Source organism: Parus major, chromosome 2 (assembly GCF_001522545.3).
Source record: "Parus major isolate Abel chromosome 2, Parus_major1.1, whole genome shotgun sequence".
Classification (NCBI taxonomy): domain Eukaryota; kingdom Metazoa; phylum Chordata; class Aves; order Passeriformes; family Paridae; genus Parus; species Parus major.
Window position 1 is genome coordinate 45,332,810 of NC_031769.1, and position 13,205 is coordinate 45,346,014.

At 39.5% G+C, this 13,205-nt stretch overlaps 1 protein-coding gene across 3 annotated transcripts; it reads right to left on the reverse strand.

The window, feature by feature from the left end:
- KBTBD2 (kelch repeat and BTB domain containing 2) lies at window positions 1-13,198 on the reverse strand. Of its 3 annotated transcripts, none has more exons than XM_015618212.3 (4): window positions 13,134-13,198; window positions 6,092-6,620; window positions 3,157-3,322; window positions 1-2,730 (listed from the first exon to the last, which is right to left on the reverse strand). In XM_015618212.3, the coding sequence occupies exons 2-4, from the start codon at window positions 6,259-6,261 to the stop codon at window positions 1,195-1,197; spliced, it is 1,872 nt and encodes a 623-aa protein (XP_015473698.1). In that variant the 5' UTR covers window positions 6,262-6,620; window positions 13,134-13,198; the 3' UTR covers window positions 1-1,194. The 3 variants fall into 3 exon arrangements, with proteins under 3 accessions (XP_015473698.1, XP_033367838.1, XP_015473697.1); XM_033511947.1 differs by lacking the exon at window positions 13,134-13,198 and adding an exon at window positions 7,328-12,937; XM_015618211.3 differs by lacking the exon at window positions 13,134-13,198 and having other exon boundaries at window positions 6,092-12,937.
- Between the last annotated feature and the right edge of the window lie 7 nt (window positions 13,199-13,205).

Genomic DNA, 13,205 nt, shown 5'->3' on the forward strand with positions numbered 1-13,205 from the left:
TTTGGATTCAGTCTTTTTTAATAAATTAATGTCATTCAAAATACAGTGCCAGAACATGATGCAGCTGAACATGCTAGTAAGGTTTGTCATGAAGCACCTGTGTTCATGTTAGGTTGGCGGCACCCCGCTACTGCTAGTGGTTCCTGGGATTAATGCCAGAGCAGCACTAGGCATCTGCTCTCCTGCACACACAGCACAGGATATTCCTGAAGTTTGCTTCCCCCCCCCACAAAGTAAAAAACCTGACAGCTAAGGGATATCTATACACAATCACACTACAGTAATGCTTGTTATTAAATTAACAGAAAATAAAGACCTGGTTAATCCACACTAAAACTTTGTTTTACAATGGAAAAATACATCAGCAGCAGGAAGTAATATACATGAGCCAATGTTACTGTAATACAGAATGTGGAGGCATTTACTGATTAAAGCCCCACATAGACCCGCACTATGAGGGCTGGCAATTCCTATTGCAAGCCCAGCAACTTAAGTCCACACCTGGTAATCTACCAGCTGCTTGGAAGACCTGTATTCTAAATAGACAGGTATAAGTTAGTGAAAATAGAATACATGCACCTCATCATACAGCTTGACTGAACCTGCAGTCATTTTGCCCAGCATGTTACCATACAATGGAAGATCTACCCTTCCTACCACAGGTAGATCCATGGGATTTGTTTCTTTTTCTTTTAATGGCATTACTATACCAACATAGATATTAGTATTTAGTAAGTGCAGCACAGTTCTTTAATTAGGCCACACTGACAATTATATAACTAGCACTTAAGTAGAATATCCAGAAGTAGTTCAAATGTAACTGGAAGATACTTTCAAAAGAGTTGTGACATCATCCTAGAAACAATAACTACTTTTTTTTTCTGAAGCTAATTTTCCTGAACCGAGACTTTATAGAGCTAGAATTAATTCTTTAGACAAGTCAGATGCTCAAGCTCATGATATACATATATTTTTCTCAATTATCTGATAATAGTATTTGAGATTATGGAAGCATATCTGCTCATTTCACTAATTCATACTGAATGATGGCAAGTGTTAGGTAGGGCATAAAAATACAATTCATGAAAGACAGCTCTGAGATATCAGTCCCCAGACCTGTTCTTTCACAGCCATTTATTTCTTTTATTATTTTATAACTGAGCACAGACTCAGTTGTGCAGTCTAATTTGGGAGCTATACAGGTGGTAAAGTAACCATCTCCCCATCCAGCTCAAATTCATCAGCTCCATCTGGTGAGAACAGATACGTTGGAGGTTTCCACGGGGACTCTTCAAGGCAAGATGGATACAGCTTTCCTACAGTGCACCGGAAGTCTTTCCCCAGGTCCCACAGCACGCGTTCCGATATGTGCTGCCTCAGGAACCAGCGGTCGAGTTCCAGGTCATACTGATAGGTGGCATACTTGGCTCTCTCGTTCATGTGGGTCTCCCGTATAAAGACACACAAGGAATTGGAGATGACAACGGCCCTGACACACGGGTCAGAATAGCGCTTGGCAGGGATGTTGGCTGCCATCCTCCATTCGTTTTTATTCACGTCGTAGATCTCCACTGTTACAGAAGACCCATCCACAGTACTGCTGGGGAGCCTTATCCCGGAATTGCTGGCAATATGCAGTCCTCCGATATAGAATATCTTATCGCCAAAAGCAGCAGCTGAGGCGAAACATCTGCTTGTTTGTCGCATGGCCATCTCCACCCAGGCGTCCGAGCGGGGGAAGTAGCAGTACATCAGGTTGTGTGCCATGACATAGATGCAGTTGTGAACTGCCACGGCCGTGCTCCACTGCCACGCGCAGGGCAGGGGGCTGACCATGGTCCACTCGTCCTTCTCGGTGTCGTATCTCTCCACAGTCCTCCTGTTGAGCTCCCCGCCGACGCTGTCCCCCCCGATTGCATAGATGTATCCTTCACAGCACACCAGCGACGGCTTGATGCGCACAAAGAGCATCGGAGTCTTGGGGAACCAAGTGTTCTGCTGCGCATCAAACCAGTAAAAGCAATTCACAGTTCTGAAGGCAGCCTGGAGTTTGCTGCTTTTACTGTGATTGGTTTTTGTGTTCTTCAGAGGAACTTGCCCACCTGCTATATAGATGTCATTATCAGGGGTTACCAGCGTCCCTACCTTATGCAAGTCAGCGGGAGGGTTGCAGAGTTTGTAAACTTTCTCTGCCTGCGGGCTGTAACAGACAGAAGAATAAAGACTACCAGGGTTTTCAGCAGCAGCTTCAATGAATATCATCATCTCCTCTTTTGTCATGCCAAGTCTGGGCTTGAAAAATTTGGGCATCGATTTGTACAGTCCTTGCACCACCACCGATTTATCATTAGGTGGCAAGCCTTGAAACCAGGCTCTCTGTGTTACTTCTGAAAGTGCATCGATCCGGATTTGGCTAAGAACAGAGGACAAATACTGCGAGCGTGATTCCGTGTTGTACTCCAGCCATAACATAGCAGCCTCACGCACTGTCTCCTCCTTTTCCACATTTAAATTGTCACTGCTTAAAATATCTATCAGTAGATCATGTGACAGTTGCATGAAAGCCTCCTGGTGGTACACAGCTGTGAATTTGTGCTCCACCATTCTTTTAGCACTCTGTTTTAACTCTTCACAGCTGAAGAGATCAGCAAAACTTAATAGACGCACACAATTTTCTGCATTAATTTTTTTGATTAAGTATTCTCTACATCGTTGTAACACATCATCTACCTGTAATGCAAAGAAACACACAAAGTATTATACATACGATCAATGCTTTCATGTAGCACCAGCACATAAGGTTCCTGCATCTGGTGTTGAACAACACAGTTCAGGGCATGGAATACTATACATACACAAAAATACAGCAGTGACTCACTCAACTGCTTCATACAGATCAAGTACACAACATGAATAAGTCTGCTGGCAAAACTAATTTTCTAAATGTTAGAAGTGCACTGGTTTACTGTCAGCCTTCCAAAGAGACTGTCATGCAAGGAGGGATGGCTACATGAAGCAAATCTGGCAAGCAACTGCTGTCTATACTGAGGGAACGGAACAAAAGTGTTTTGAAATGACTAAAGAGGAAAGATCTTTTAACAAGATAAAGTGGTTCAGAGATTAGAAGCTGTTATTTCCTCCTCTAAACATTCCTACCTGTAAGAAGCAGGCAGTTTCATAGAGCTGCTCTACTGTGCTGTCGCTTATTGCCAGGTTACCCGTGTATGCGTAAGTGATGATGATCTGCAGAGTGGCTGCATCCACATTCCTCAGGTGTACGTGTGTCTGTTTGCTCTCGCTCAGCCCGCTCATGAACATTGCTCTGAGGACAAACACATATTAAGACAAGGATCAGCAGTGAGTAAAGTAATCTTAAACAGTCACCTGTAAGCCTTTGGTGATTACACTCCTAAAGGTGAACAGTCCTTTTGCAGGCCTGTTTGCAGGTATTTAGGATTTACCTTAGGCTGACATCTACTGTTTATGATAAAACATTTGGACAGAACATTGAAGGAGTGACATCAGTGCCTTCTCCAGAAATACTTCATATTTGTGTAAGACCTCCTATGTTAATCAGCAGACAGCAATAATGATTTTTGAGTTTTAGTGACGCAACTTAAGTATTTTCTATTATAGGTGATAAGATGGAAGAATCATTCTCCAGAAAATAATGTTGAAACATACACAGCTAGATTTTAGACTAAAACAAAAGAAGCAGATTTATGTAATGGACTGAGCTAAGTCATATCAAAAAGGATGCTCCTCTGGGAGGAGAAGAAATGGGAGCAAGGACTAGCACTCTATGAATTATTTCTTACATACTATTCATTATAATATGCACTAAACTTCAAATTTTCAAGCAAAAATCAGTAACAGAAAAATCTATCAGATCTAGTCTGGGAAAAATAGAAGAGCAAGTATTTCCATTACATCTTCCTGAAAAAGAGTAGAAAGGCAGCTGAAAACATGGTTATAATGCTTTACACACCTCTTGCCCATTCTGGTATTTTTATTGTAGCACAGTTAAGAACTAATTACAATCTGGTACTCTTAAACCGTGTAATTGTCAATTTTCTTAAAACAGGGGACACTGGTTTCCAGAGCTTTATATTGATTCAGGTTTGGTATTTATGGTTGTGCTAAAAATTCACTTCAAGGCTCTTTATATTTATTTGGGCTTTGTTCTTTAGGAAATGCGAGAAGTTAGAAGGGACAGTGGGTGCACCTTTTAGTCCTGCTTCTGGCTGCAGAGGTGAAGGGGACATGGAGATACACTCCCTAAGCAAAGCCATTGCAGAAAGCATCTGATACAAAGACAGTATCCCATCCCCATTTCTCTGTCTTCTTCTAAGCTCCTTAACTCAGGGCAACTTGCATTTTAGGAGAGATCACTGACTGAGTATCAACTTGCTGTGCAGCTATTTAAAGGTAAGCAGGAAGGTTAAAGAAGGTACAGAGACTCCTCAGAAAGGAAGAGGGAACTGCTGGAGGCTCCAGCTCTTGCTCACACACTGCTGAGCAGCCTGTGCTGGAACAGGGCTGCACATCATTCAGACACAAAGATGGAAGGTAAGCTGGAATCACACACAATGGCTGGATCACACAGAAGGATGGATGCTGTATTTTCTTCCCCCTCCTTCAGGGCTATCAATTTTTTATAATAAAACTAAATTTAGGAAGCTGAGCATCTTTTTGTAAGCCAAAGTAGAGAAGAAAAACAGAACATGACAAAACCACAAGTTTGATACTTCTTTTAACCAGTGCCAAAACCTCATTCTATAAATAATAAACAAACACATATGAATAAGAGATTTGACTGCACATTCTGATGCAGCACACTGGGTGGACTCATGACAGCTTTCCAACCTTATGATTAACCACCCACATTAAATCTGGCTACACTTCCAGTGGCTGTTATTTTACAAATTGTTGGAACTGTGTCATCTGCACAGGGCCAATGGTAATAATTATTATCTAGTGATCACACAATACTTTTTGCTAAAAATTGGACCAGATTCATCTGAGGTGAAAAAAATAAACAGAAAATCCAGCAGGGACAAAAATTTCTGTGTAAGTAATAAATTAATCCTTACACAATTTTCTACAAGAAAGGACACAAAGTACAGTAAACATCTTGGATGTGTTCTGTATATGGAGCCTGTCTCGGGAAAAGCAAATTTGTAAACTTTCCTGTGATTAAACAGGAAAGAAAAGTTATAATCCCTCCACAATGCATCAGGAAAGTAAAACATGCGTGGATGTCACCCAGACTAGTTTCAAGCTTCAAAATACCTTCCAGACAGGCAGATTAATTACACTGTGTTGCCAACAAAAAATGATTAGTCACTGCAGAAAATTCATGGTGTCTTATCATCCAGGTCTTACTATGAAGGCATTTGCAAAAAGTGGTAACACTAACATATTAATAAAAATGTTTTAAAAGACCAAAATCAGGACATTTGGAAAACAGGAGCTAATGAACTAAAAATTTCAACAGCATCTTCAGGGGACCATGAAAGAAACAAAAAAAAGAACCCAAACCACACATAAAACTCTCCACTTGCATTGCCACAACACTCAAGCAAGGGAAGAGTTTCTGGCTTTGCTGAGCAGAGAAAACCAGATGATTCAGAAAAGAAAGCCATGAACTTGCACAGCAACCCCCTTCTTTTAGCAGATGCTTCTACTAAGAAACCACTGTTAAACATGACAATGGGATTCCTGCAGCCAAGTCTCAAGAATCCCTTGTTATCCTACCTTGGGAAATAAAAACAGATTAAGTATTTTAAAGATTAAGTGTGAAGAATAAGAAATTTACTAATTATTCAGACTCAATTAACTCCCTAAAGAAAATGAGCTATCACAAGTGTGATTTCCACCCCTGCCCCCCCACTCATTGTAGAAGCAACAATAAATATCTAGAATAAGTCCCAGGATGCCAGAAATTTTATTTTACTCTGTGTTGGAAAGTAAGGATATTTAAGTTTTGTACTTAAGTTTCTGATCTTTAAGGCTCTGTAAGACATTGTCAATCAATTACTATTACACTCAAAACCAGGTACCAGAGATTTTATAGCATTTGAATACTTACCTGAAATATGAGCTGCAGGTTGCAAGAACCATCTTATGGCAGGGAAATTCAGTGCCCTCAACAATCAACACTATGTCAGTTAGCAACTGCTGTTCATAAAAGAATTTTAACTGCTCCAGCAAGGATACAGCATACTCTGTATTTATCTGCCTCTCGTCCTGGGTAGACATGACTGTATTCCATTAATATTTCCAGGACCAGAGAGAAAAGTCAAGATCTCTTCACCAAAGAAAGGTCAGTTGAGTGTTTCTGAAGTAGCCGGGAAAGAAATGGCAGGAGGTCTGTAGCCTTCAGAAGTGATACTGATAAAAAGGGCAGTGTTATCTTGAACTGCTGAATCAATGTTTGAGACTTTGACCTCCTCTTAGGTCATCATGCTTTGACTCGATGTCCCAATCTGTTTAGAGACTTTCAAGAGTGTCTGCAGAGCTCCCGTTGAGATCTATGACGCAGCAAATGAATGAACAAAAGTGAAGTCTGAGGTAGATTTTGTGGTAACATCTCGTGATCAGTGGCTGCACTTGACTGACTGAAAGCAGGAAAATGAAATTAATTTACACATTAGCACATTTTGAAAAACCTTTCATAATTACCCCTTAAAAGTAACTGTCTAATAAACATTTCTAAATTAGTACTTCATTACTTGCAATAAAACCCCTCTGAGAAAAAAACTTAAACAAAGGTATCAAAGAGAAATGAAAAGCAGAGGAGTTTGTACAAAAATTCTCCTATGGCCTAGACTCACAAATTAAAGTAATTTATTTTGTCAATATAGCTCCTAAGGCTGGAGAGTTAAAACAAGATTCAGTAAGACTTTATTCCTCCTCAAAGAATTCCCCAGATTTCCCACTGAGTACACCTATGAATTTCATTCAACCATTCATAAGATTTTTTTCCCCCATTTCTACTTTAAACAGCAAGTTTTTCTGCTTCTTTGCCTTTGCCTACTAAAAGCTTATTAATACCAGGCCACTAAAAATATAAATGCAGTGATTTTAACATTACATCAGTTTCCAACTTAACTCTCATCATCTTAACATCATCATCAGCCTGTTTATTTCACATCTGGCATTCTAGTAGAGATGAAGCAGAACTAGCACTAAGGCTTAAACAAAAGAAAAAACAAAAAACAAAACAAAACAAAAAAACCCCACCACAAAATAAAAAAACAAAACAATAAAAGTCTGTATTTCCAATGCATATCAAATTCATCTGCTCCATGCAGAAGGGCTTCACCTATTAATATTTCACATTCCCTTGTTTTTTCCTTCCAGCCAGGTAAGCTTCACTGCTACAGATGGGAGAAAAGAAAAACAGGGAAATAATAGGAGCAAAGGGATCCTGGAATAGCAGGGCTCAAAACACCTACAGTGGCTACCAAGGCCTATTATCTTATTTGAACATTTCTTCTCTTAAAAATGGGGTCAGGTTTTATGTCATCTTCCACTTGAACAAAAAAACCTAAGAATGGGATAATTGTGACAGCAAAATTACCATCATAATGGGCACCAGAGTATCACAGCTATCAAATGCTTCCACATTGCTTTAATCTTGTGATGTTCTTCTGCATTCCAAAACTGAGGAATAACCAGGACATGTTTGTCTTGTGTCTAAGATATTGCTATCACTACAGTTCATGATGAACAGAGAACACAGAAACAACTTGCGTGAAATGACATTCCTTAAATTCCCCACAAAAACACAAGATTTAGTGTAAGATGAAGGCTGTACAAATATCTGCCAGCCACACCAAAGAGCTATTATTTCAACACAGCTCTGCCTGTAATACAATTCAGAAACAGTTGTTGTTCAACATTCACTCACTTGAAACAGATATGCTTAATTAATGCCACTTTAATTACTACTAGTTTAGTGTCCCTGATGTTTTTCTTTTTCAGTGATAAATATACACAAACAGGAATCTCAAACTATTAGTTTTCCCTGTCTGTTTAACTGGAAAACAGTCAAACCCAATGCTCACTGTTGAGGTGAAAGCAGTTAATTAAGGAAAACAGAAAAGGCTTTGATACTTGGGGGAAGGAGTAGATACTACTGTGTGCTACAGTAACAGCTACATGCACAAGTCTTGACTGAAGACCTTCAAGTTTCAGGTAACCTCTGAAGTCACTAAACCATAAATACATCGAGGATATAGAGATACTGCTCCATCTAAAGCAATGACCTTCTGCCTCAGGTCACAGCTTCTTTCCACCAAGACAGCGTGCATCCCATCTGCACCACTGCCCACCCTCCCGGTACTCTGGGAACAGCTCACCATGCAACCCAATCCATTGACAGATTTTGCACTGAACTTTAAATGGCTACAGAGACACACAGACTTCCTAAGTGTGTTAGGCCCATAGAAATAAATAGCTTGTGGCTCTGCTGGTATCCTGACTCTCTCTACAGCATTGTTTTTCCTGGCTTAGGAGTAAAGTTTCAAGAACAATACAAGCCGGTGGATTAAGCTCTGTTTGGGCAGAGCATCAGTAACACTAAGCTTTAGCAAAAGAACTCATTGATACCATAACTTCCTTTTCTGATGTAATTGTAAAGAATATATATTTTTCTTCAGAAGCAGGAAAAAATAGAAAAGTAATATGCACTAGTTCAGTCATTAGGTACCAGAACAAGTCAAAGATGCCATGAAGAAATTGATATACACCTGCTAGTAAGATTAAAGACATTTTTGGCAGATAGCTGCTGACAGTCAACTGAAAAAGCAGACCTGTTTAGCAGAAGACAAGTTGAAACTGTGAAATTAATTACTATAAATAACTGGAACATTTGAGTACGACCCTCAGTAGCAGAAAAGATTGAGGAGATGACAGGAATCCTGTTGCAGAACATTTATGTGATGTGGATCACCTTTGAACTGTACATTTACAAAGCTGGAGTCTTTGGTTTACAGAGAACCATCTGTCGTGTACTCCAGGGAAGTGCACATGGTAGGAACATGCTATGTACACAATTCCTGTTTTCCATATCCATACTGTGTTTTGCTGCCAACAATAACCATTCACTAAAGAACAAAGTTTTGTATTTGTAATGAAGTCAGGACTTGCATCCCATCCCCTTGTAATGGAAATAAATACATCAAGGATCTCTGAATTTCTGATCCTAAATTGCCATCACTTATCTTGTCATTTGCCCAAGAGAATCAAATCTGTTCAAAACATTAGAGTAAGTGGTAGGAACATCATTTACTGCCTGGAAAATCAACCAAGATTACCTACCTCTCTCACACCTCTTGGGAGAGTTCAAGACAACTTTAAAGGAGACCCCTCCTCACTTTAGAGGCCGAAAAACTGAGGCATTGAAATAAAAAGCAGCTTGTCCAAAGCCATGTACTTCCAAAGGAGAAAAACAAGAGGCTTAGCTCTTCCCAGTCCCAACCCAACATCTCTCTCATTGCACTGTGCCTGGTTGGCATACAGTCGTTGGATCTGAGATAAATGAAAAACTGCAGACTTGAGAAAATGTCTACAGATGCACTACTGTCTGCTGTAGTCCCATTAACTATGCAGCAGTGGACATTTCTCATTTATGGATGAAAAGGTCTGTGGCTGAAGTTAGCTTAATATCCTCAACTGAATTCTGGCAGAATAAAAATAATCCCTGAACACAAGTTCCAGGAATGAGACTTTCCCCTTCAATGATGTCACTGGAGTGACCATTTTGTTCTGGGTAATTTCTTGGAAGCCAGCTATCCAAAACAGGACTGGCAGGTAGCTGCTGGAAGGCCACAGGGTGCTACATTGCAAATGAAACCAAGTAATCACCAGGTGATCCAAAGTACCTCCCTATCAAGCTGGAGAGCAACATTAAGAAGCATGTTGATAAGAGGGTTTGTTTTTAAGTCATTATTCCTTCTTGCTTAAGTAATTTTAATGAGGTGGCTTGTTAACACTTGTTCATGTACTTCAAATCTGAATGAGACCATTCAGAAAATTAGTCATCAAATGCTAATGAGTTATGGGATAGGCTATTAATTGCCTTCCTTGAATCTGTTTATTTTCTGAGGTCAGGCAAAGATTGATAGAGATACTTACTGCATACATGCTTGGCAGTGTTAGCACTATACTTCAGTGTGTAACATGGAATAGGCAGAATGACTATTTCCATTTTGGTAGGGAAACATACAAGATACATAAATATTCTTCAACTGGACTTATTAAAAAAATTAATTTTCCCTCCAAATTATAAGAAGGGCAAAAGATAGATAGCCATCTTTTGTTTGGGGTTTTTTTAGAGATTCTGATACTCAGAAAAGTTGTTCTGAAAATCCCATTAATTCGTCTGTCAGATTAGATGCTTTAACTTCCCATAAAATGGTGGGAAACGTGTAAAAGATCTATGAAAGTGTTACAGGTTCCCATCTGCATCTTTAGCCATTTAAATACCTCTCAAATTCTACCTTTGCTAACTACACTTTACACTTTAAAAAACATACTTCATCTTCCATATGTCTGGAAAAGAACTTAAAAAAAACCCCAACAACCCAAACTTATCTCCCTGGGCATTCAATATATTTAATCTAGTTTTAACTAATTTAAAAAAAAACCAACAAAACAAACAACTTTAAATACTACTTTTGTGAACTTTTAAATTCCTATTTCCATCCAAGGGCAGCTTCATACAAATCACAAGTAAAAACATGTCTAAAGAAGTGAGTCATTCACTATTTTTAACATAATAAAAGGTCAGAATTTAGACCTGAACAACCATAAGCCAAACTACACAAGCCTTGGTGTGTGGAGATAGCAATCGTCCCAGCTAGCAACACAGTAGCCAGCACAGGCACTTCAAAACTTGGTTACTATGTGGCATATTCTGAGTTACAAACCAACCACTTTCAAACTTAACATACCTGCTAATAGCAAGGGGGAATGTGAGTACTAAAACTTAAAATCAATTATGTAAATTGATATACCTAGCCAATAGATTTCAAAGATAGGAAAGAAAAAAAGAAAGAAGAAAAAGGAGTGGAAGCTCTAGATTCTTGAGTAGTGTATCAAATTTGCATCCTTGGCAGAGAGAAAGAAAGGTAATTGATGAAGCAGTTCCAGACTTGGAAGTTTTCCTCTCTTCTAAAGCCATCAAAGGTGTCTTTGATAGCACAGTAGTCCAGAACACCGAGGACATCAAGGAGATTCTAATAAGGCAAAAATGTGAAATTTCACTAAAAACAAGGAAAGGTTTAGTCTACAATGTTATCTTGAAAATGACTATTCACTTAGAAACTACTATTATTTTCCATACATACTATGCTTGAGAGGTGAGTTACAACTTTGAGGAAGGTAAGTTTTCTGAAACTACACAGCAACTAGCAACTAGAAGTGTCAGACTCCATGTTAACAATATGTTTGGTCATAATGCACTCCTGTTTTTCTGCTTCTAAAGGAAGTTATACACGAAAGGAAATACCTGCTCAGAAAGAAAATTAGCATTTATGACATGATAAACCAACAGCTTAAAATTAGCAACTGGACTTCTACAATGAGTACAGGCAGTTTCCATTCCCAAAGGTATTTCTGTTTTGTGGAAGACTTGACCTGTTTTGGAAAATTAACCTTTGTAAAAAAGTGGGCCATGGATGTCTCCAGTAAGATCCAACCATGTATCTTGTATATATAATTTTTTTTTCTCTGAACTATAGTACATTAATGAAGCTAGTCTGTTTTATGTAACAACTTAAATTCTGGTTTAAAAGTACATGTCATTTTCTTAAATAATCACTATATGACACTTAACTAAAAATTCAAGCATTCCTACATTAAGAAATTAATTAGTCATTAATGTAGCTTAATTAATTGTAAGTTAATTCGTGAAAGGTTAAGTCTTATAATGGATATCATACTCATGCATATAAAATTTATTCTCAAAGCACAACAGTCTCTAAACTAAGAAAGAGAAATTTCAGGGTTTGCACCAATTCTGGTCTGTTTCATAATCACATGACCAAAACAAAAAAGCCTGCTTCAGCAAAGAAAAAAACAACAACAACAGTCTGTCCAAAATGTAGTCAAAAATATTAAATAAGCAGCAACACCTCTTCTTCCTCTTTGGTCTGTTCCTGAAAGATGCTGCTTACACATCTTTAAGTATAAAGGGCCCTTTCTACTCGACACATAAAAACAATTAGGAAAAAGCTGTGACACCTATACTCAAATCGTGAGACTTCTTATGTCTACACCGGAGTACATTAAATTCTAAAAATTACCTATTCTTCCAGATACATTTCTGAGAAACTGAACTATACTCAGTGCACATGTTAATAATCTCTTAAATGCATCATCTGAACAAAATTCCTTTAGCTACAGCCCTAAGTGAGCTGAAAACAGCACACAGCCTTTCAGGCCCATTATGATCACAAAGTAGATGTACACAATGTAGAAAAGCCAAGCTGGAGCTTTGCAATAAAACCTCTAAAAATGCACATGCTAACTACAGCACAAATCCATTTTTAAATCGTAATTAATTTCAAAAGCAGCAGGTATTTATCCCATTTCATAGCAGAAATAATGGCAAACACCAGAAAAATTTTAGGCATGCAGACGTACTAACGTCAAAGCTATACTACGTGTTTATTTAGTCCAGAAAAGCTTACTAAGAATTGTGTGACTCTTTAAAGCCACGTATGGCCACAGAAGCCCAGCCCTGGTCACTGCAGGTACCCATAGTGTATATATGCACAACTAGATGGATCGGTAGGGAACGCAGGGGCAGCTACAAGGAACGGCAATGCCACTACACTGCTGTTCGCCTCCAAGATTTCTCAGTGTGAGTGTCTGCGAGCGCTGCCAACACAAACACCGAGGTTTCAGACATCCCCACCTGCTCAGCCCAAGGGGAGCCCCGCTATGCCCCCAGCCCCCATCACAGCCCCGCGGTCGCAGCCCCCTCCCGCCTGCGGGACGCGGCGATGCTGGGCTAGGGGAGAGGAAACACATTGCTCCCCTCTCCCCGATGCTCAGGTGCGCCGTCCCGTCCCTCCGCAGCCTTAATCCCTTTCCTGCTTCCCCCAGAAGGAAGGGGGCACCTTTCCGCTCCTCCAGCACCGCCGCACTCCGCGCTTAGGAACGATCCCGATGGCCTCTCCTCCTCCTCCTCC

Excerpts from the sequence above, each read along its gene's own strand:
- KBTBD2 (XM_015618212.3), bottom strand. The coding sequence starts at position 6,261 with ATGTCTACCCAGGACGAGAGGCAGATAAATACAGAGTATGCTGTATCC. Across the intron at positions 3,323-6,091 it reads ACCTGCAGCTCATATTTCAG|AGCAATGTTCATGAGCGGGC; the intron begins GTAAGTATTCAA and ends GTTTGTCCTCAG. Across the intron at positions 2,731-3,156 it reads AAACTGCCTGCTTCTTACAG|GTAGATGATGTGTTACAACG; the intron begins GTAGGAATGTTT and ends TTTGCATTACAG.